General features: G+C 38.1%; 1 protein-coding gene across 4 annotated transcripts in view; it reads left to right on the top strand.

Moving 5' to 3' along the window:
- Positions 1 to 17,404, top strand: part of ELMO1 (engulfment and cell motility 1) — a 580,426-nt gene that overhangs the window by 198,044 nt on the left and 364,978 nt on the right. For all 4 annotated transcript variants that reach the window (XM_018047160.1, XM_018047159.1, XM_018047158.1 and 1 more), the window contains exons 7-8: positions 1,113 to 1,148; positions 10,435 to 10,534. In XM_018047160.1, the coding sequence (XP_017902649.1) occupies positions 1,113 to 1,148; positions 10,435 to 10,534 (136 nt within the window). The remainder of the gene's footprint in view (positions 1 to 1,112; positions 1,149 to 10,434; positions 10,535 to 17,404) is intronic.

Here is a 17,404-nt window from a genome sequence, read left to right as displayed (position 1 = left end):
TGTGAGATGTCCTAAGTCAAATGCCTGGTGTATTCTCAGCACTGTGGACATGGGTGCCACACTCAGTCCAGTGAAGGAGGGGAAATCAGAGGTCAGGGAGGCTTCACAGAGGAGCCTGGAATGAATGTGGGGTAGGGTTTAGCTAGTCTGACAAGGAGGGGAAGGGTATTCCCCCAACTGAGGGAAGAATACACTTAATGCCAGACAGATTTGGCAGGCTTGAGGAATGGGAAGTGGTTTGATAAGGATAGAATCACTTATTACCTAATTTTTTTGACCTAATCTTTAGTTTTTTAAGAAGCATAAGTGTCCTATTTTGCAGACAAGTTTTGTTGATTGTGTACTTGTTTTGCAGCCTATGATCCTTGAGGTCCAGCTGTCATCCAAGACTGCTGCACTGTCTCATAATGTCTTCCTTCAGAAGAAGCACTTTTTTTTTTTCCTCTAAGAAAAGAGGAAGTAGAATTAGTGGGCATTTTACCACAGAAAGATAATCAACTATTTCTCTCCTGTTGAGCATATACTTAAAGAACAACTGGATTAAGGCTTTGTGGCTCTACTTTTTCATTGAAAATATGCTCCCCCTTATTTCTAGTGATGTCCTCCTTAGTTGAATATATACTCATTCTGAGCCAAAGGGAGTGTTTTTGTTGCCTTTGTGTGCATGCTCAGTAACTAAGTTGTGGCTGATTCTTTGCAATCCCATAGGCTATAGCCCGCCAGGCTCCTCTGCCAATGAGGTTTTTCAGGCAAGATACTGGAGTGGGTTGCCATTTCCTCCTTCAGGGGATCTTCCTGACCCTGGGATCAAACCCCCATCGTCCCTAGTGGCTCCTGCATTGCACGTGGATTCTTTACCACTGAGCCACCTGGGAAGCCCCCTTTGTTGCCTTTATTCAAAGGTAAATTGCATTAGGTTGGTTATAGTAGTTTAATCTCTATTTTTGATTGTTTTGTGTCATTAATAAATGCAAATTTATTACTTGGAGAAATGTTTTGAAATGAATTAAGTGTCATATAGCTCATTCTGGGCTTTCTTCATGATATGTAAGTTGTGTGAAATCCATTGCTGTCATGCATGCGCCTTACATGGTTGTTTTTGAACTTTACAGACGATACCAGAAATTGCAGAAGATCATGAAGCCTTGGTAAGAATTTCTGATCTGTTGATACAGATGATGTAACACTTCCTTCTTCTCTGAACAATTAAACTCTGTCCTCTGATTGTGTAACTATGTGTCTAGATATTTTGAGTGATTTTTTTTTTTGCTTTCTTTTTGATGTTCTTATAAACAGGTTCTTAAAAAAAATTATTTCCCTTTTCTTTTTGCTTTGTGGTAGAGTGTTTTATGTTTGTAACCACAGAATGATCACATCAGGGTTGCTACCCTTCTCTTTGGAGCAAGGCTAGGCATAATTTTATGTATTACTTTAAACAAAACCTTTCTTTTTTGTGGCCTATGTAATGTTCAAAGTCAAAAATCTTTGATTTTCTTCAATGACGTGGTAAGAAAAAGATCCACATAAAAATATTAAAGATTGAAGTATGGAAGGAAAATTATTTACTTTCAGTCTGAGAAAATGTTCAGTCACCCATATATTTGTGAATTGCATGATAATTGTGTCTGGAGATCTCAAAACTTCTCTCTCAGAGTATTCCCTCCTCAGTGCCTTTATTATTCACTAAACAAGAGGAGTCCAAATAGGATCTTATAAACTCTCTGTAATAGGCTGAACAAATTTCCATTTTGCCCAGTTGTTAAGCATATAGTTTCAGCTTGAGAAGGAAGATTGAACAGCATCTGAAAATGTGCACCTTATTTTTAAGCCTCCAGAGAAAATGCTGAACAGTGTAATAGTGGTCTCTAAGCTCTCATGTTCCCTTACCCCTCCCACTAGAAAAGTATTAGTTGCAGGAACTCTTCAGTCATTAAATTCTAATAAGACAGAAACATTGAATTTTTAGGATAAAGCTCCTTAAATCTAATTTTGATATATATTTTAATACAGTAGAAACACTTAATGGTAAAGACAATAGAATCCATCTTTTGTTGAGAATTTACTCTGTCCTGGGCACTGTCTCAATGTTTAAATGTTTACACTTGTTACTTCTAATTCACACGTTTATCCACAACACAAGATGAGTAAAATTAGCATTATTTCCTTGATGCAGAAGTTAAAGTGAGGTGGTATTGGGATTCAAACTGGTTATTTCTTCTCTAATAATCTCATACAATTTGTTAGTGTAAAATTTTGGACTCTAGCCAAAATAACTTCTTAAAATTTATCTGTCAGCAGTTTTAATCTTTTGGTATATAGGGGCATTGCAAGTGTGAATCATGATTTTTATTTATGATGGACAAAATCAATGCTCAGGATCCTGGTTCTGGTAATGGCAAAGTAGCCTAATCAGACTAAGGGCCATAGATAACAATCATGACCTCTAGACAAAATATTGCAAAGAAAAACATCGAAAAACAAGTATTTAAGGAACTAAATAGCAACTGAAACAGACAGAAAAAAGTAAGTCAGTCTTTGAGAGAACAAACTGGCTCTAGATGAGATTTGTGTGTTTACAGCTTTTTGCCTGAGGATCCCTGCTCATCCAGGTAGCATGCGTTCTGCATGTGTGCGAAGTCACTTCAGTCGTGTCTGACTCTGTGCCTGCTATGGACTGTAGCCTGCTAGGCTCCTCTGTCCTTGGTGATTCTCCAGGCAAGAATACTGGAGTGGGTTCCCGTGCCCTCCTCCAGGGCATCTTCCCGAACCAGAGATTGACCCCACATGCCCTATGTTTCCTGAGTTGACAGGCGGTTTCTTTACCACTAGCACCACCTGGGAAGACCCATCCGGGAATCATGGAGTGATAAAAACCCTCAGTCTTAATGTTACTGGTGGTACATACCTCCTCTGTCCATGCGACATAATTTGGGGCTGGCAGAGCAACTAGATAATTAAGGAAAATCCATGAAAGAAAGGAGGCTCAGAGGATATGAAACCCTCATAAATATATATGAATTCTGCCCAAATATATCACTGATCACTGAAGTGTGAAGGTACATGTGTGTATGTGAACCCCAAAGGGTATTCAGATGTTTTGCTTCCTCGTGGGTCAGTTTTGATGTGTCAGTTTAGTCCCCTGAGCAGCTAGTGCTGAGATGGAGTAAGGAGAGTAAGAGGTTTACTGGAGGATGGGTGGTACTTTGTGGCTCAGAGTGAGGTTGGCTGTGAATACCTTTCAGATAGTGAGGTAGAGCTGATGCCTGGGAAAGGAAGAAGAAAAGAGGAAGCAGGTGTAGATCTGACACTCCCAGCTAACCCAGTAGGAAGCCCAGTATAAATACAGACTGTTAGAGGGGTTACACAGTGAAAATTGGTTACACTGGTGAGCTTTATTATGCACATGCAGAAGAAATACTGACTCTACACATATGGTTTCAGAGAAGAGAGATGGTGGGGCAAAGTTCCCAATCATTTCATGAGGCCTGTGAGGCCAGTATCACTCTGATAACAAAACCTGACAAAGCTAACTTAGGAAATAAAAATTATAGGCCACCTAATGAACAAAGGTACAAAACTCCCCAGAAACATATGAACAAATATAATCAAGCAAGGTAAAAAGAAGATTTGTGGCAACAAAGATTTATCTCGGAAGTTTAACATCTGAAAATCAGTCACCATGATTTAGGAAAATAAAGGAGAAAACTTAAACAGAAAAACCACCTTTATAGATACAGAAAATAGATTACAGATACAGAAAAAGCATTTCATAGTATCCAACACTCATTCATAAGTATTCTCAGCAATCTGGGAATAGAGGGAACTTCCCTCAACCTGATAAAGACTATCTAAAAAAAGAAAAAAAAGCATTATACTTAATGTTGGAAGATGAATCCCCACTCCTCCCACTAAAAACTGGGAATAAGGTAAATATATTCACTTTTTGCACTTGTAGTCAACATTGTACTATAGTTGTTAGCCTTAGCAATAAGTCAGCATATAAATAAAAGGTCAGAAAGGAAGAAATAGGGGCTTCCCTGGCGGCTTAATGGTAATGGTAAAGAATCTGCCTGCCACAGCTATTGGGCCTGTGCTCTAGAGCCCGGGAGCTTAAACTGCTGAGAGCTATGCGCTGCAGAGCCTGCGCTCTGCAACAAGAGAAGCCACTGCAGTGAGAAGCCTGCAGACCGCAGCTAGAGAAAGCTGCGCAGCAATGAAGACAGAGCACAACCAAACATAAATAAATTTTTAAAGCTACTCATATTAAAAAAAAAAAAAGAAGTAAAACCAACTCTATCTATAGAAAATCCTAAGGCATCTACAAAGAAATGGCTTGATCTCATAACTGAATTTATCAAAGTTTCAGAATATAACATTAGTATGTAAAAGGGATGTATTTTTATACTTTAATAGCAAACAACTGAAACATGAAATTGTATAATTTCCATTTACAGATGTCAGAAATGATAAAATTCTTAAGAATTAATTTTAACAGGAGACATCAATACCTGTTGTCTAAAAAATAAAAAAATATTGCTGGAAGAAATTAATGAAGACCTAAATAAGTAGAGAATACAGCATTTTATGGATTGGAAGACACAGTATTGTTAAGACAGCAATTCTCCCCAAATTAGGTTTAATGCAATACAGTTTTTAAAAAAGAAATTACAAGCCAACCCTAAAAACTTAAAGGAAATGCATTGGACCTAGAAGAGCCAAAACAATCCTGAAAAACCCATAAAAATCTATAAAGTTGGAAGACTTCATTAACTGACTTAAAGACTTCCTACAAAGTCAGTAATTAACATACTGTGATATTGACATAAAAGGATAGACAGATCCATAGAACAGAATAAAGAGTCTAACATTGATCCACAGCTAAATTTTCAACAAAGGAGCTGAAAGAATGTATGTTGATATATCATGCTATGATTCTAAAGGGAATGTCCAATGGGGCAGTTTAGAAATCCATGCATTTCTGCGTCTATAAGTTTTACCACAAAAATAAAATACTTGGAAAAACTTAACAGGCAGGGTAGAACAACATTATTAACTTTGGCAATTAGGGATATATTCAATATTATTTATTAATAACTTTAAAAGTGGTCTTTATTTTTATCTTTTCTCTGCTTCTCTCTTGGGTATGGCACCCAATGAAAACATTTGGAAGCACTATTTGATAAAACTAACAGCATAAAATTTAAATGCTTTGAGATTGGCTGAATTTTCTTGGAAAGAAGATGGTCTCTACTGAATTGATGAGAAACATTTATTTGAATCATTCCAGCACACATGGTGTGTTGGCTGTGACATGGCTCTCGACCAGCATGTAAAGTTTGTAGTCAGCTTAATCTGTGGCAGCCAGTACTGCAAAATCTCTAGCTTAGCACTTTATTAAAAAAACAAATAAACTAAACAAATAAAAATGCTCCCCGCATGTGCCATGTGGTTGCTTTATATCGGTAATCCTTTTAGCCTTGATCTTCTGCACCCAGCACTGATTTCAGAGACAGGATCTTGTCTCTTGCCTTTCCTCTTTGGAACCTGAATCACTCCTCTAGCAGTGGAAATAAACATCTGTGTCAGGGTTCAATAAGAGCTTTTGTAGCTGCCTCAGTTGAGATGAGGTGAGTGAGTCCCTTGATATGGAAGGTAATAACATTTTAGCACTGCCATCCTTTCCTTGCAACTGAGGATTTAAAGTTGAAGTTTGAAAAATGTCTCCCATGGAAAGGTAGTATGCCATCTAGCAACCAGTTATAATGAATTATATATGTCATATATATAGTATATATAATACAATATATTATATACATATTCTATATCATCATATATGTATGTATCATATAATAGATAAAATATGCTATTAGATATGTATTATATGTACACAGTATATAAGATATACGTTATATATACAATATATTGTATCATATATAATGTGTACATATAAATATATCTAATAACATATTTTATATATTATATAAGATACATATACATACATAGGATTATATAGCCTATGTATGTCTAGTAACATTAATGCATAGAGTTTATAATTACGTGTGTGTGTGCTCAGTTGTTTGGTCGTGTCCAACTCTTTGCAACCCTATGGACACTAACCCACCAGGCTCCTCTGTCCATGGAATTTTCAAGGCAAGAATACTGGAGTGGGTTGCAATTCCTCCTCCAGGAGATCATCCTGACTCAGGGATCGAATCCACACCTCCTGCGTCTCCTGTATTATAAGTGGATTTTTTACAGCTGAGCCACTGGGAAAGCCCCCTTATAATTATATATGTGGCTCAGATAGTAAAGAATCCTCCTGCCAGGGCAGGAGATACAGGAGACATGGGTTCGATCTCTGGGTCAGGAAGATCCCCTCGAGAAGGGAATAGCATGCCACTCCAATATTCTTGCTCGGAGAAGTCCATGGACAGAAAAGCCTAGCAGGCTATAGTTTACGGGGTCGCAAAGAGTCAGACACGACTGAGTGACTAACACTTTCACAAGTATAGAAAGTGTTATTAGATAATAAATATATAAGTATAAATTGAGGAAATAGCAACCCACTCCAGCATTCATGCCTGGATAATCCCACAGACGGAGGAGCCTGGCAAGGTCACAAAGAGTCGGACACTCCTGAGTGATTGAGCACACATAATATAACATCTATATAAAACTTTTTTGGACCAAGAGAGTGATCCTTGCTCTAGACACCTTGGTGTGTGATGTAAAGAAACTTCTCTCACTTCTCAACCATTGATACTAACTGGTGATTGCCAAGCACAGAAAGCCCTAGCTGCGGTCTCAGAAACAGTGCTCCAGTTCCAACCATGGAGATTTAAACACTAGTTCCCCAAAGCAGCTTGGAGATTTGGAAACCAAACAATACTGTTTCTCTTTTTCTGCATCTTTTGCCCCAGGTCCTGGGAGCCTGTTTGAGGAGTCTGTAGGCAGAGTTCTGGGGCATTTGAGGAAGAGGGAGTATCCGAAGATGTCACTGAGGCCATTTGGATTATGAGTCCATTGAGCGAGGAACAAAGTTATGTTGCGTTCAGATAATCAGAGCGCATAAGTACAATTTATCTTTTGCTTTTAAAGCAGTTAATGAAGATGATACTGTCTTTAGTCCAAGATATAGGGAATATAAAGAAGAGTTTGTTTCTAGCCATGTGTTACTCCTTTTTCTGTTTCCATTGATTTCTCTTAAGTGACAACACCAAGACAGTGTTTTTACACGCCATGGAACCTATGAATGCCATCCTCCAATGTCATGTACATGTTTTACCATTTGAGGTCTTTCAGCATGCCAGGTGTAAAGAAATGCAAACCATTCATTATCAGTTGTGCATGTATGTGTGTGCCTAGTCGTGTCTGATTCTTTGCAAACCCGTGAACTGTAGCCCTCCAGGCTCCACTGTCCATGGAATTTTCCAGGAAAGAATACTGGAGCGTATTGCCATTTCTGACTCCAGGTTCATTATCACTTAGTGTTTCTTTTTTTCCTTTTTTTGAGTAAAAAAATTGTTAATATTGTTTGTGTGTGTGTTAGTTGCTCAGTCACATCCGACTCTTTGTGACCCCTTGGACTGTAGCCCGCCAGGCTCCTCTCTCCATAGGGATTCTTGGGGCAAGAATACTGGAGTGAGTTGCCATGTCCTTCTCCAGGGGCTCTTCCTGACCCAGGCATTGAACTGCAAGCAGATACTTTAAGCCATTTGAGCCACAAAGGAAGTTAGTTAATATTGTTTACCACTAATAATACAACAAAGTAATAAATTACATAATATTATTCACTAAAAATTCTATACATAATAATGTACTGTTTTCACAGTGATACTAATATGTAATAATTTGTTAATAACTCTTACTAATTGATTTTATTTCCTGGCTCTCTTATTTTTCTGAAGAAATTTCGTTGTCTTTTTGCAAGCTAGTGTTTAGATTTTCTTATGACTCGTTGTGGGAAGAGTCATTCTGGAATTTTTCAATAACCTTTCTTACTTGTCCTTTTAATCCATTTTCCACCTGACTATCTACTTTTTTTGTTTTCTTAAAGTAAGCTTGAGTTTTCTGGTTTGGAATTTCTTTTTGGGGCATGATTCTCTGATGCCACCTAGGGGGAACCTGTAAGATGGGGATTGCTTGTCTGTGACTCAGAAAAGTCTTTTTAAAATATATGCTGCTTTTTTTGTCTGACTTGAAACGTTTGGCTTTCCTTGCATTTTTTTTTCTGGTTCCAAGGACAGAGAATTCTTGTCACAATGAAGACAGATATTTGAAAATCATGAGCTCCGTGTACCTTTTTAAAATACCTCTTTGCATAATGATAATAACTAATATTCATATGCTGCCTTCCAAGTGTTATACACAGCTCAGAGGGCTATAAATGTGGTAACTCCTTTTATTTCCCCAGGAATTCTCTGAGCAAAGTATCACCACCACTAGCAGCATCATTGTCATCCTCTGTTTTAAAAAATGAGGAAACTTGGGGCACAGAATATGTCAGTGACTTGTCCTCTTACAGCTGTCCACCTCTGCTGTCTGACTCCAGAAACCACCCACTGAACCATTTCCATCTAGCACATCTCATCCCCTCTGGTGTCTGGTACATTTGGATCACAGTACTTGCCTGAGAGTCACTTCCTCTTTTGTAGATTTATTTTCAGCATCACAGCTTCTGAGATGATGCAAGATTTCCAAGGTCCTCCATGGAGGCCAGGCTAAGAACACTGGGAAGAAGGGCAACTGCAAAGGTGTTTTAAAAGCAATAGGAGCCAGTTTTCTATTCTGTTCATTGAAAATGAATGGGAAGACTCCATCTAAACACTTTATGAAACTCTGTAAAGTAGCAATCATGATATATAGGAGTCTACAGATTAAAAATCTGAACTACTAAATTGATTTTTTAAAAATCAAGCATAAGAATCAGTATGGTTGTATACAGTATGGAGATTCTGATGGGTGTAATTTAATGTACCTGAAGAGACAAAATTTACCTTGAGAGTTTTAAGTTAATACTATTATGGTGATAATTTACAGTAGAGATGAGTTTCTGTAAAAGATTCTCAAAGTTGTTTTGAAAGCACTAGAAGATTCAATTCTTACATGACAGTATACATGTTAGAATAAGAATTGAATCGCCAGTCCATGTCTGACTTAGGGTGCAGCATGCTTGGGGCTGGTGCATGGGGATGACCCAGAGAGATGTTGTGGGGAGGGAGGTGGGAGGGGGGTTCATGTTTGGGAACGCATGTAAGAATTAAAGATTTTAAAATTTAAAAAATTAAAAAAAAAAAAAAGAAAGCACTAGAAGACAAGTCAGGTTGTTGTCTGGTAAGGGGTGTGGGTGGAGCTATTATAGAAGGCATTCTTTTACCTGAGTTTGCCTGATCTGTTTATTTTTTTTTTTTTAATTTTATTTATTTATTTATTTATTTATTTTTTTAATTTTAAAATCTTAAATTCTTACATGCGTTCCCAAACATGAACCCCCCTCCCACCTCCCTCCCCACAACATCTCTCTGGGTCATCCCCATGCACCTGCCCCAAGCAAGCTGCACCCTACGTCAGACATGGACTGGCGATTCAATTCTTACATGACAGTATACATGTTTAACATGCCTGATCTGTTTAGATTTCTAACTCATTCATGAGACACTTCCTACAGCTTCTGAATCACAGCAAGTCAATGGCCAGCAAATCATTATTATCTATAATGTTCTAGAAAGGTATTCTATAAAGCCTGTTAACTAAAGTTAAAATGCTGGACAGTGTAACATAAAAATTAATATGCTTACTTACATATATGTTTGTATCTATGAGTGTGTGTATGTGTGTAAATGCACTCACCAAACACACACACACACAGACACAGACACACCCACACACACACACACCCACACCCACCCCTAGGTATATATGGGCTATATGAATCTTTTACAAAGTGCTCATATTTTAATAGAATTATTTATAACCTTCCCTGTTGGATACCCAGAGATAAAAGAGAAGTGTGTTGCCCTCTTCCTAATATTTGTTTGCTGAGGAGCTTTTCTAAGCGATCATTTTCTGAATGTTTATATGCTGCATTTTATTCAGTGCTCTACCAGCAGCCCTGTGATGAAACAGATTTTAAGTTTTCAGTGGGGAAGACGATGGCTTAGAGAATCTTAGGGACCTGCTCAGGGGCAACGTAGCTCACTTGAGTGAGATGTGAATCCACGTCTGTCCCCCAGAGGCCCTGGCTTCTCACTGTGAAGCTACCTGCCTCCTTCCTAGCGAGCCGCGTGTGTAAGACGTTGTCTGTGGCCCAGCTGCTTATCCCAGTGATCTTGTACAGTTCTGCTTGTATTCATCTTTCTAAAGCTCTCTCACTCCCGTCTCTTCTTGTGCTGAACTCCTGGGCCCATCACCCTCACGCCTCCTTGTGTTTTCCAGCTTTGGAGACATGCTGTCCTTCACCCTGACGGCCTTTGTGGAACTGATGGACCATGGAATAGTGTCCTGGGATACGTTTTCGGTGGCATTCATTAAGAAGGTAATTCAGATTGTGCTTCCCAAGCTCAAACCACTACTTTTTTTACAGATATTTTTCTACGCTTTGAGCTTATCGCAAAGTTGTTTCCTTTTGTTCTTTGTGTTAAAGGGTGAGTGCTATTTTTGATAGTATTATATATATGGTGGTCTGAGGGCCTAAATTCTATATAAAAATGACATTTTCTCCCCAGCAGGATCATAAGGGCTGTACAAGAGAACCCCTAGTTGAGGGAAGTCAAGGTGACATGTTAAAACCCCTCTTCTGGATTCCATTGTTTTTAAGCCCTAACTAGAGTTCCTAGTATCTTTCCTAAACCTTCTCTTCTCAACTAGGTGTTCCGGAGAAGGGAAAGAGGCAAAATATATTGACTGCTACATGACTGGGTCTGAAGCAGAAATGTAAGAGGAAAAGGGGTGCTTGGGTCCATGCCTCGTAGGCAGAGTAAGCCTGCTCATGCGTAATCTTGTTGTAGTAAGTGTCTCTGGGATCAGCTAGTTCAGTTGGCTCCCACTGTCCTTAGGAGGAAGCTAGCAAAGGGGCAGGCGAAAGTGGACCTGGTGTGAGGAGAGAGAGCAGAAGAGCCCCCCACCATTCCTAGCAGGTGAATAGTAATACAAACACATCTGCAAATTTACAATTCTCTTTGCAGTCTTCTAACCAAAATGAGTAGCCTTGACTTTTCAACTGTTGAACGTAGTAGTAAATCAAGAATCATCCTTATTAGTTTGTTAACTTATTTTTCCTCTCTTTGTATTTGTGGAATGGTTTCTAAATATATTGGCATCTTTCTTTCTGCTGTTACTGGGAATGAAGAGATATTTGGAATTCATAAATTTATCTTATAGGTCTAGATTCCTGGGAAGAGTGGTCTAAAATAAAGAATTTCAGAGAGTCTTTGTGAAAGCTAGAAAATAAAAACAAAATCCAGGCTGAGTCACTTGAGTTTTTAAGAGCTTTTATTCTGAAATCATGGTAAACGTATAGAAAATTTGCACCAAAAAAGTACAAAATGTTCCAAATGACCTTCAACCAACTTCCTTAATTACAGCATTTTGCATAATAACAGTATTATCAAGACTAGGAAATTAACAGTGCTACAAAGACTATCACTATTAATTGATTTCACCACTTTTCTCTGGTTAAGGACTCAAGACTGCATTTAGTTATCATGTCTCCTTGGTGTCTTCCAATATGGTAGTTCCTCAGTTTTTCCTTGTCTTTCATGACTGACAGTTTTGAAGAATACTGGTCAGTTATTTTGTAGAATGTCCCTTAGTTTGGGTTTGTTTGATATTTCCCTTAAATCAAGGTTATGCATTTTTGGCAAGAATGTCAGAGAAGTAATGTGCCCTTTTTAGAGGATCACATTAGAATATGTAATGTTGATATCTCTTATTAATGGTGACCTGGATTATGTGGTTGAGACCCAGCAGATACCACTGGGTCTCCCCTCTCTGAAGTTACATCTTTTCCTTTTGAAGTTAATCAGTACCTGCAGGGAGTTACTGCCTTAAACTGAAGAGCATAGGAGAGCCCTTAGTCTGTTGAATGAGGATGTTTGGAATGGAAGTCTCACAGAATGAATACCTGAATGCTGTCGTCTATTTATTTCAGGCAAGAACTGTTTGGGAACCCAAGGTCTTCTTGATGTACCTCTGAATCCTTTTTTATTACATAAGGGCATAAAGCCAAAAAAAAAAAAAAAAAAAAGAGTAGTAAGAACTTCCCTGATGGCTCAGATGGTAAAGCATTTGTCTACAATGCAGGAGACCTGGGTTTGATCCCTGGGTCGGGAAGTTCCCTGGAAAAAGAAATGGCAACTCACTCCAGTACTCTTGCCTAGAAAATCTCATGGACAGAGGAGCCTGGTGTCCATGGGGTCGCAAAGAGTTGTACACAACTGAGGGACTTCACTTTCTTCACTTTTAAGAAAACATACAAAGAAGGATGAAGCCTCTTTTTGCCTGTATTTGTCAGTGGCATGAATTGCTTAGAAAAAAAGAAAAGGAGAGAGAGAAATGAGTATAGAAGAGAAAGCCAAGGTAATCCAGATGTGTTAGGAAGTACTCTCCTTTGGTGGTAGCAGGTAATTAATATAAGCATTAGGTTTTATTATTTTTTTTTAGATTTTTAGTTTTTTATTTTTTAAATTTTAAAATCTTTAATTCTTACATGCATTCCCAAACATGAACCCCCCTCCCACCTCCCTCCCCATAACATCTCTCTGGGTCATCCCCATGCACCAGCCCCAAGCATGCTGCATCCTGCGTCAGACATAGACTGGCGATTCAATTCTTACATGATAGTATACATGTTAGAATGTCATTCTCCCAAATCATCCCACCCTCTCCCTCTCCCTCTGAGTCCAAAAGTCCGTTATAGCATTAGGTTTTAAATTCAGAGGAAAAAATTACTGTGTTTTGTCTTTCCAAGATAAAAGTTCTAGAGAAATGGAGTATTACTTACCCATAAAAGAGTGAAATATTACCATTTGCAGCAACATGGGTGAGCCTAGAGATTATTATACTAAGTGAAGAAGTCAGACAGAAAAAGACAAATATTATATGATATTATTACATGTAGAATCTAAAAAGTAGTACAAATGAACGTATTTACAAAACAGAAACAGTCTTATAGAGATGGAAAACAAATTTATGGTTACCAAAGGGGAAAGAGGAGAGGCATAAAGTAGGAGTAGGGGATTAACAGATACACACTACTATATATAAAATAGGAAAACAATAGGAATTTACTATATAGTGCAAGGAACTATATTCAGTATCTTCTAGTAACCTTTAATGGAAAAGTATCTGAAAAGGAAAAAATATGTCTGTATATATATACACGGACCTCCCAGGTGGGGCAATGGTGAAGAATTCTCCTGCCAGTGCAGGAAATGAGAGTTCAATCCCTCTGTCAGGAAGAGCCCCTGGAGAAGGAAATGACAACCTCCTCCAGTATTCTTGCCTGGAGAAACCCATAGACAGAGAAGTCTGGAGGTCTATAGTCAGTGGGATCGCAGTTAGACTCGATTGAGAGATTGAGCACCCACACATGCATGTAAATACATATACATATAAAACTGAATGACTTTGCTGTACTAAAACTAACACAACACTGTAACTCAACTATATTTCCAATTTAAAAAAAAGTTCTAGGGAGGCAACTTTAAATTTGAACATACTGGGTTTTGCGGACATTTTTTATACTTAAAATTTTTAAATTCATTCTGAATTTATGGTGGGCTTTTCTTTTCTGCTTTCAAATTGCTTTGCTTTTCTGATATTAGAGCCTCTTTTGCTATAAAAACAATGCTGTTCTCAACGTGAATTCCTTGAAATTAGGTTGTGCTTTCAGCAACATTATCTCTTGATTCCTGTAGCAATCCTTTGCAGAAGAGAGCAGTAAGTGTGTGTTCCTGGTCAGGAGGGGAGGACACAGAGGCTTGGGGAGGTAGAGTGAGGTTATGTATGGAGAGTGGGTGTCGTTGGTCCCCCATTGCAGGGCACCTGCACTTTAGATGTTGGAAAGAAGAGATTCTGAAGGACAGAGGACAGACTTGTTGAAACAGCATTGCCTCTTGTTCAGCCCTCCCTGGCCTCACTAGGGCAGCGTTAACTGATTTCTCCCGCTCTCCATTCTCCTTGAATCTTGTACATGCCCCTGTTCCATCACTTACCACTCTCCTGTGAATTTTTTGTTCTTTTGATTGGCTCTCCCAAGACCATGAGTCCAAGAAAGCCAGGATGGAACCATGGCTTTCTTCTGGCTTCTCTCCTCAGGGCGTGGCATAGAGTCAGACCTTAATACATTTCTGTGAAAATGAATAAATGAAATTTGCTTTGGAAGTATTTTTCTAAACTCTAAAACTTGAAGGAAAAAAAAAAAGAATACAGTGCCACCATATTTAAAATATATTTCAAGTAAAATTTCAGCCATGAATGGAAAGGAATTACAAAGGTAACTTTCTTTAAATGGGTGATGTGGTTAGAGAGAATGACAATAATCTAATTTTCTAACTGCTTATGAAAATGGTTTTTGCTCACTGAAATTAACCAAAAAATCATATTGGATTCAAGGAAGCAAAGACTAGCAGTCTTGGCAGTTTAAATTAAACACTGAGTATTTTTCAGAAGACAACATGTTTATAATGTATTCCATCCTCATTCCTAGCCATTCTATTTCCTTTGCATTGCTACTTTGAGCTCCACTCCTTATGTGAATTTTAAAAAGGCGTCATCAGAAAATGACTTTATAATTAAAAGTTTTTGTAAGGTTATCTTTTTATTCATTAGCTGGATCAAATTCAGCACTTTGACAACCCAGGAATTGTATACAGGCAACTGTCTTTTAAATGGAGCTTTATCTAGACAAAAATCAGCTAGGAAATGTGCTGACAAAAGATGCTTATCTCTGTGCTCCAGACTTGGCTTCCTATTAATGCCAAATTCATACGACTTTGGAGGAATATTTTTTCCCTGCCAGCCCTGATATCCTTCTCTGCTATCTATTTTGTTATGTGTGGATCTCGAGTCTAGTTTACAAAGTTTTTCTGTAATAAGTAATATCATTTCATGAACACTTTGAAACTTGGCATCCCTTGATGCCAGTCTTTAATGTTGCTGCTTTTGAAAGACTTGGTGACTTAGAGAGAGGGTCAGAAGGCATGGAGAAGAAAGAAATGAAATAAAAGAAAAACAACCTAGAACTTTCTGTGTTACGAGTTGGTTTTACCCTAGCCAAGTATAACATCAGAGCCTTTTCTTGGAAGGAAAGTTTTATACAAATGCTCTTGAAACCTTAGCTCTGCAGGAGGGCCTGGTTCACTCTGCAGTATATTCAGTGCCTAAATAAACATCCAGCCAATTTCAGTTTAGAGACCCAGTCATTTTTGCCTCTTAAAAGCTTGAGAGATTTATGGACCACTGCCTGAATAACTTAAAGTATGGGAGAGGGGCTCCATGTTCTCCACGTATCTTTGCAGTTTTGACAACAGAGGATAATTTTAAGGTCTCTTTCTAAGTAATTCAAAGTGTTTCTGTGATTTTAAACAGTTGTATTATTGATTCATACCCTGTGATGCCCCTTAACTTCTTAAAAGTCACCCAAATATTCCTATGTTTTATCTAAGTAGCACTTTTATTTATTTATTTTTCTTTTAATTTTTCTTTTTTTTAACGCTGAAAACATTTTTTATTGGGGTATAGCCAATTAACAATGTTGTGATAGTTTCAGGTATACAGTGAAGGGACCCTGCCATGCATATATATGTATCCATTCTTCCCCAAACACCCCTCCCATCCAGGCTGGCACATACCATTGAGCAATTCCACGTGCTGTACAATAGATTTTTGTCAGTTATCCATTTTAAGTACGGCATTGTGTGTATAACCTTCCCAAAGTTCTAGGTAGCACTTTTAAATGAGTGAAAGCATGTGGAAGTAATAGATATAATTATTGTTCGCTCCTCTTCCTCCTTTTTCTCTCTGATACAGACCCACTCTCAAGAAGCTGTACTTTGACAGGTTTAGGCTGGCTCACCCATGTTGGCCAAAGTACAGAAATAGAGCTGGAAAAAATTTAAAGGCAAAGGAAGTCACAATTGATTTTGAGGAAGACAAGGGAAATTAAAATGTAACAAGATGATTTTTAACCTTCTGCAGCTATACTGTGACCTGTGGTTTTTAAACTAGACATAGAAAGTAACATTTAAGCTTTCACGAAGTTGTCCATCCACCAGTGAGGACAGTCATCATGTTTGCCCAGTCAGCCCTGGTACCTTGTTTATCGGTATTCATTAGATGAAAGTATTGGTTCGTTTAAATGTCAAGTTAAAATTACTGATAAATAAGGCAAAAGATAGAAGTTAGTTTCAAAAGACGACTAGTATCTCCTACAGAATTGTACATTAGACTCTGAAGAGTCATGTGCATGCTTTCTGCCAGGCAGTATTCAGCTTAGCGTGTTACGCAAAGTTTTGTAAGCTACTTTAGGGTTGCTGAAATGATGGTCTCTGTATGTTAAGGAAGAGCTGAAATAATGGAAAAGATTAATTTTAAACAATACTTTGATGAAGGTAAGGGGTAATTTTTATGATAAATATATAAAAATGGCAAATGGAATATGTATATAGAATACAATGTCTGAATTAAAGCATAGGCCATTACCTTTTTTACCACCCCTGTGTAAGCCTGTTGGGAGCAGGTGAGAATTAATAATTTGTAGAGAACTTTAAAGCCATTGTAAGAAACTGTGCTTTGTATCAGGAAAACATTGAGCATTTTGATTATTTCAAGAAAGGAAATACTGTCAAGGCATATTTATAGAAGTAGGGGGTAAATCTGTATCAGAGGGAAATCCTGAATACAGAGGAAATTGAAGAAGCTGCTCTCATAGTAACCTAGGAATGAGCTGGACAGTGTGCCAGTGTGCATATACAGCTGCATGTATATGAGAGGGTAGGCATTGCACAGAGCTTCCTTGGTGGCTTAGATAGTGAAGAACCTGCCTGCAATACAGGAGACCCAAGAATAAGCATGTAATGTACTTTATAGTACATGACTGTTGTGTGTCCATCTGTGCTAGATTATAAGGTCCTTGAAGTTAAAAATCATGTGGGTTTGCTCATCTCTTGATTTCCAGATCCTAGGTCAGTGTAAGCCTGTTTTGTAGTACATGGTCAACACCTATTACCTGAATGAATGAAAAGAGGGGATGAAGGCAAGAGGGCGGAGGAGGGGGTTTGATCATAAACTTTCAGCTAGAAGATTCTCCACAGAGTCTTAAAGGTACATCCAAATTTACTAAATGGGAATAAGAATAGGAGCATGGAAGGAAAATAGAATCTGTGCAGAGGAATCAGTGGTATTG

This window comes from Capra hircus, chromosome 4 (genome assembly GCF_001704415.2).
Source record: "Capra hircus breed San Clemente chromosome 4, ASM170441v1, whole genome shotgun sequence".
Taxonomy (NCBI): Eukaryota; Metazoa; Chordata; class Mammalia; order Artiodactyla; family Bovidae; genus Capra; species Capra hircus.
This window is presented reverse-complemented; position numbering and strand designations above follow the sequence as displayed.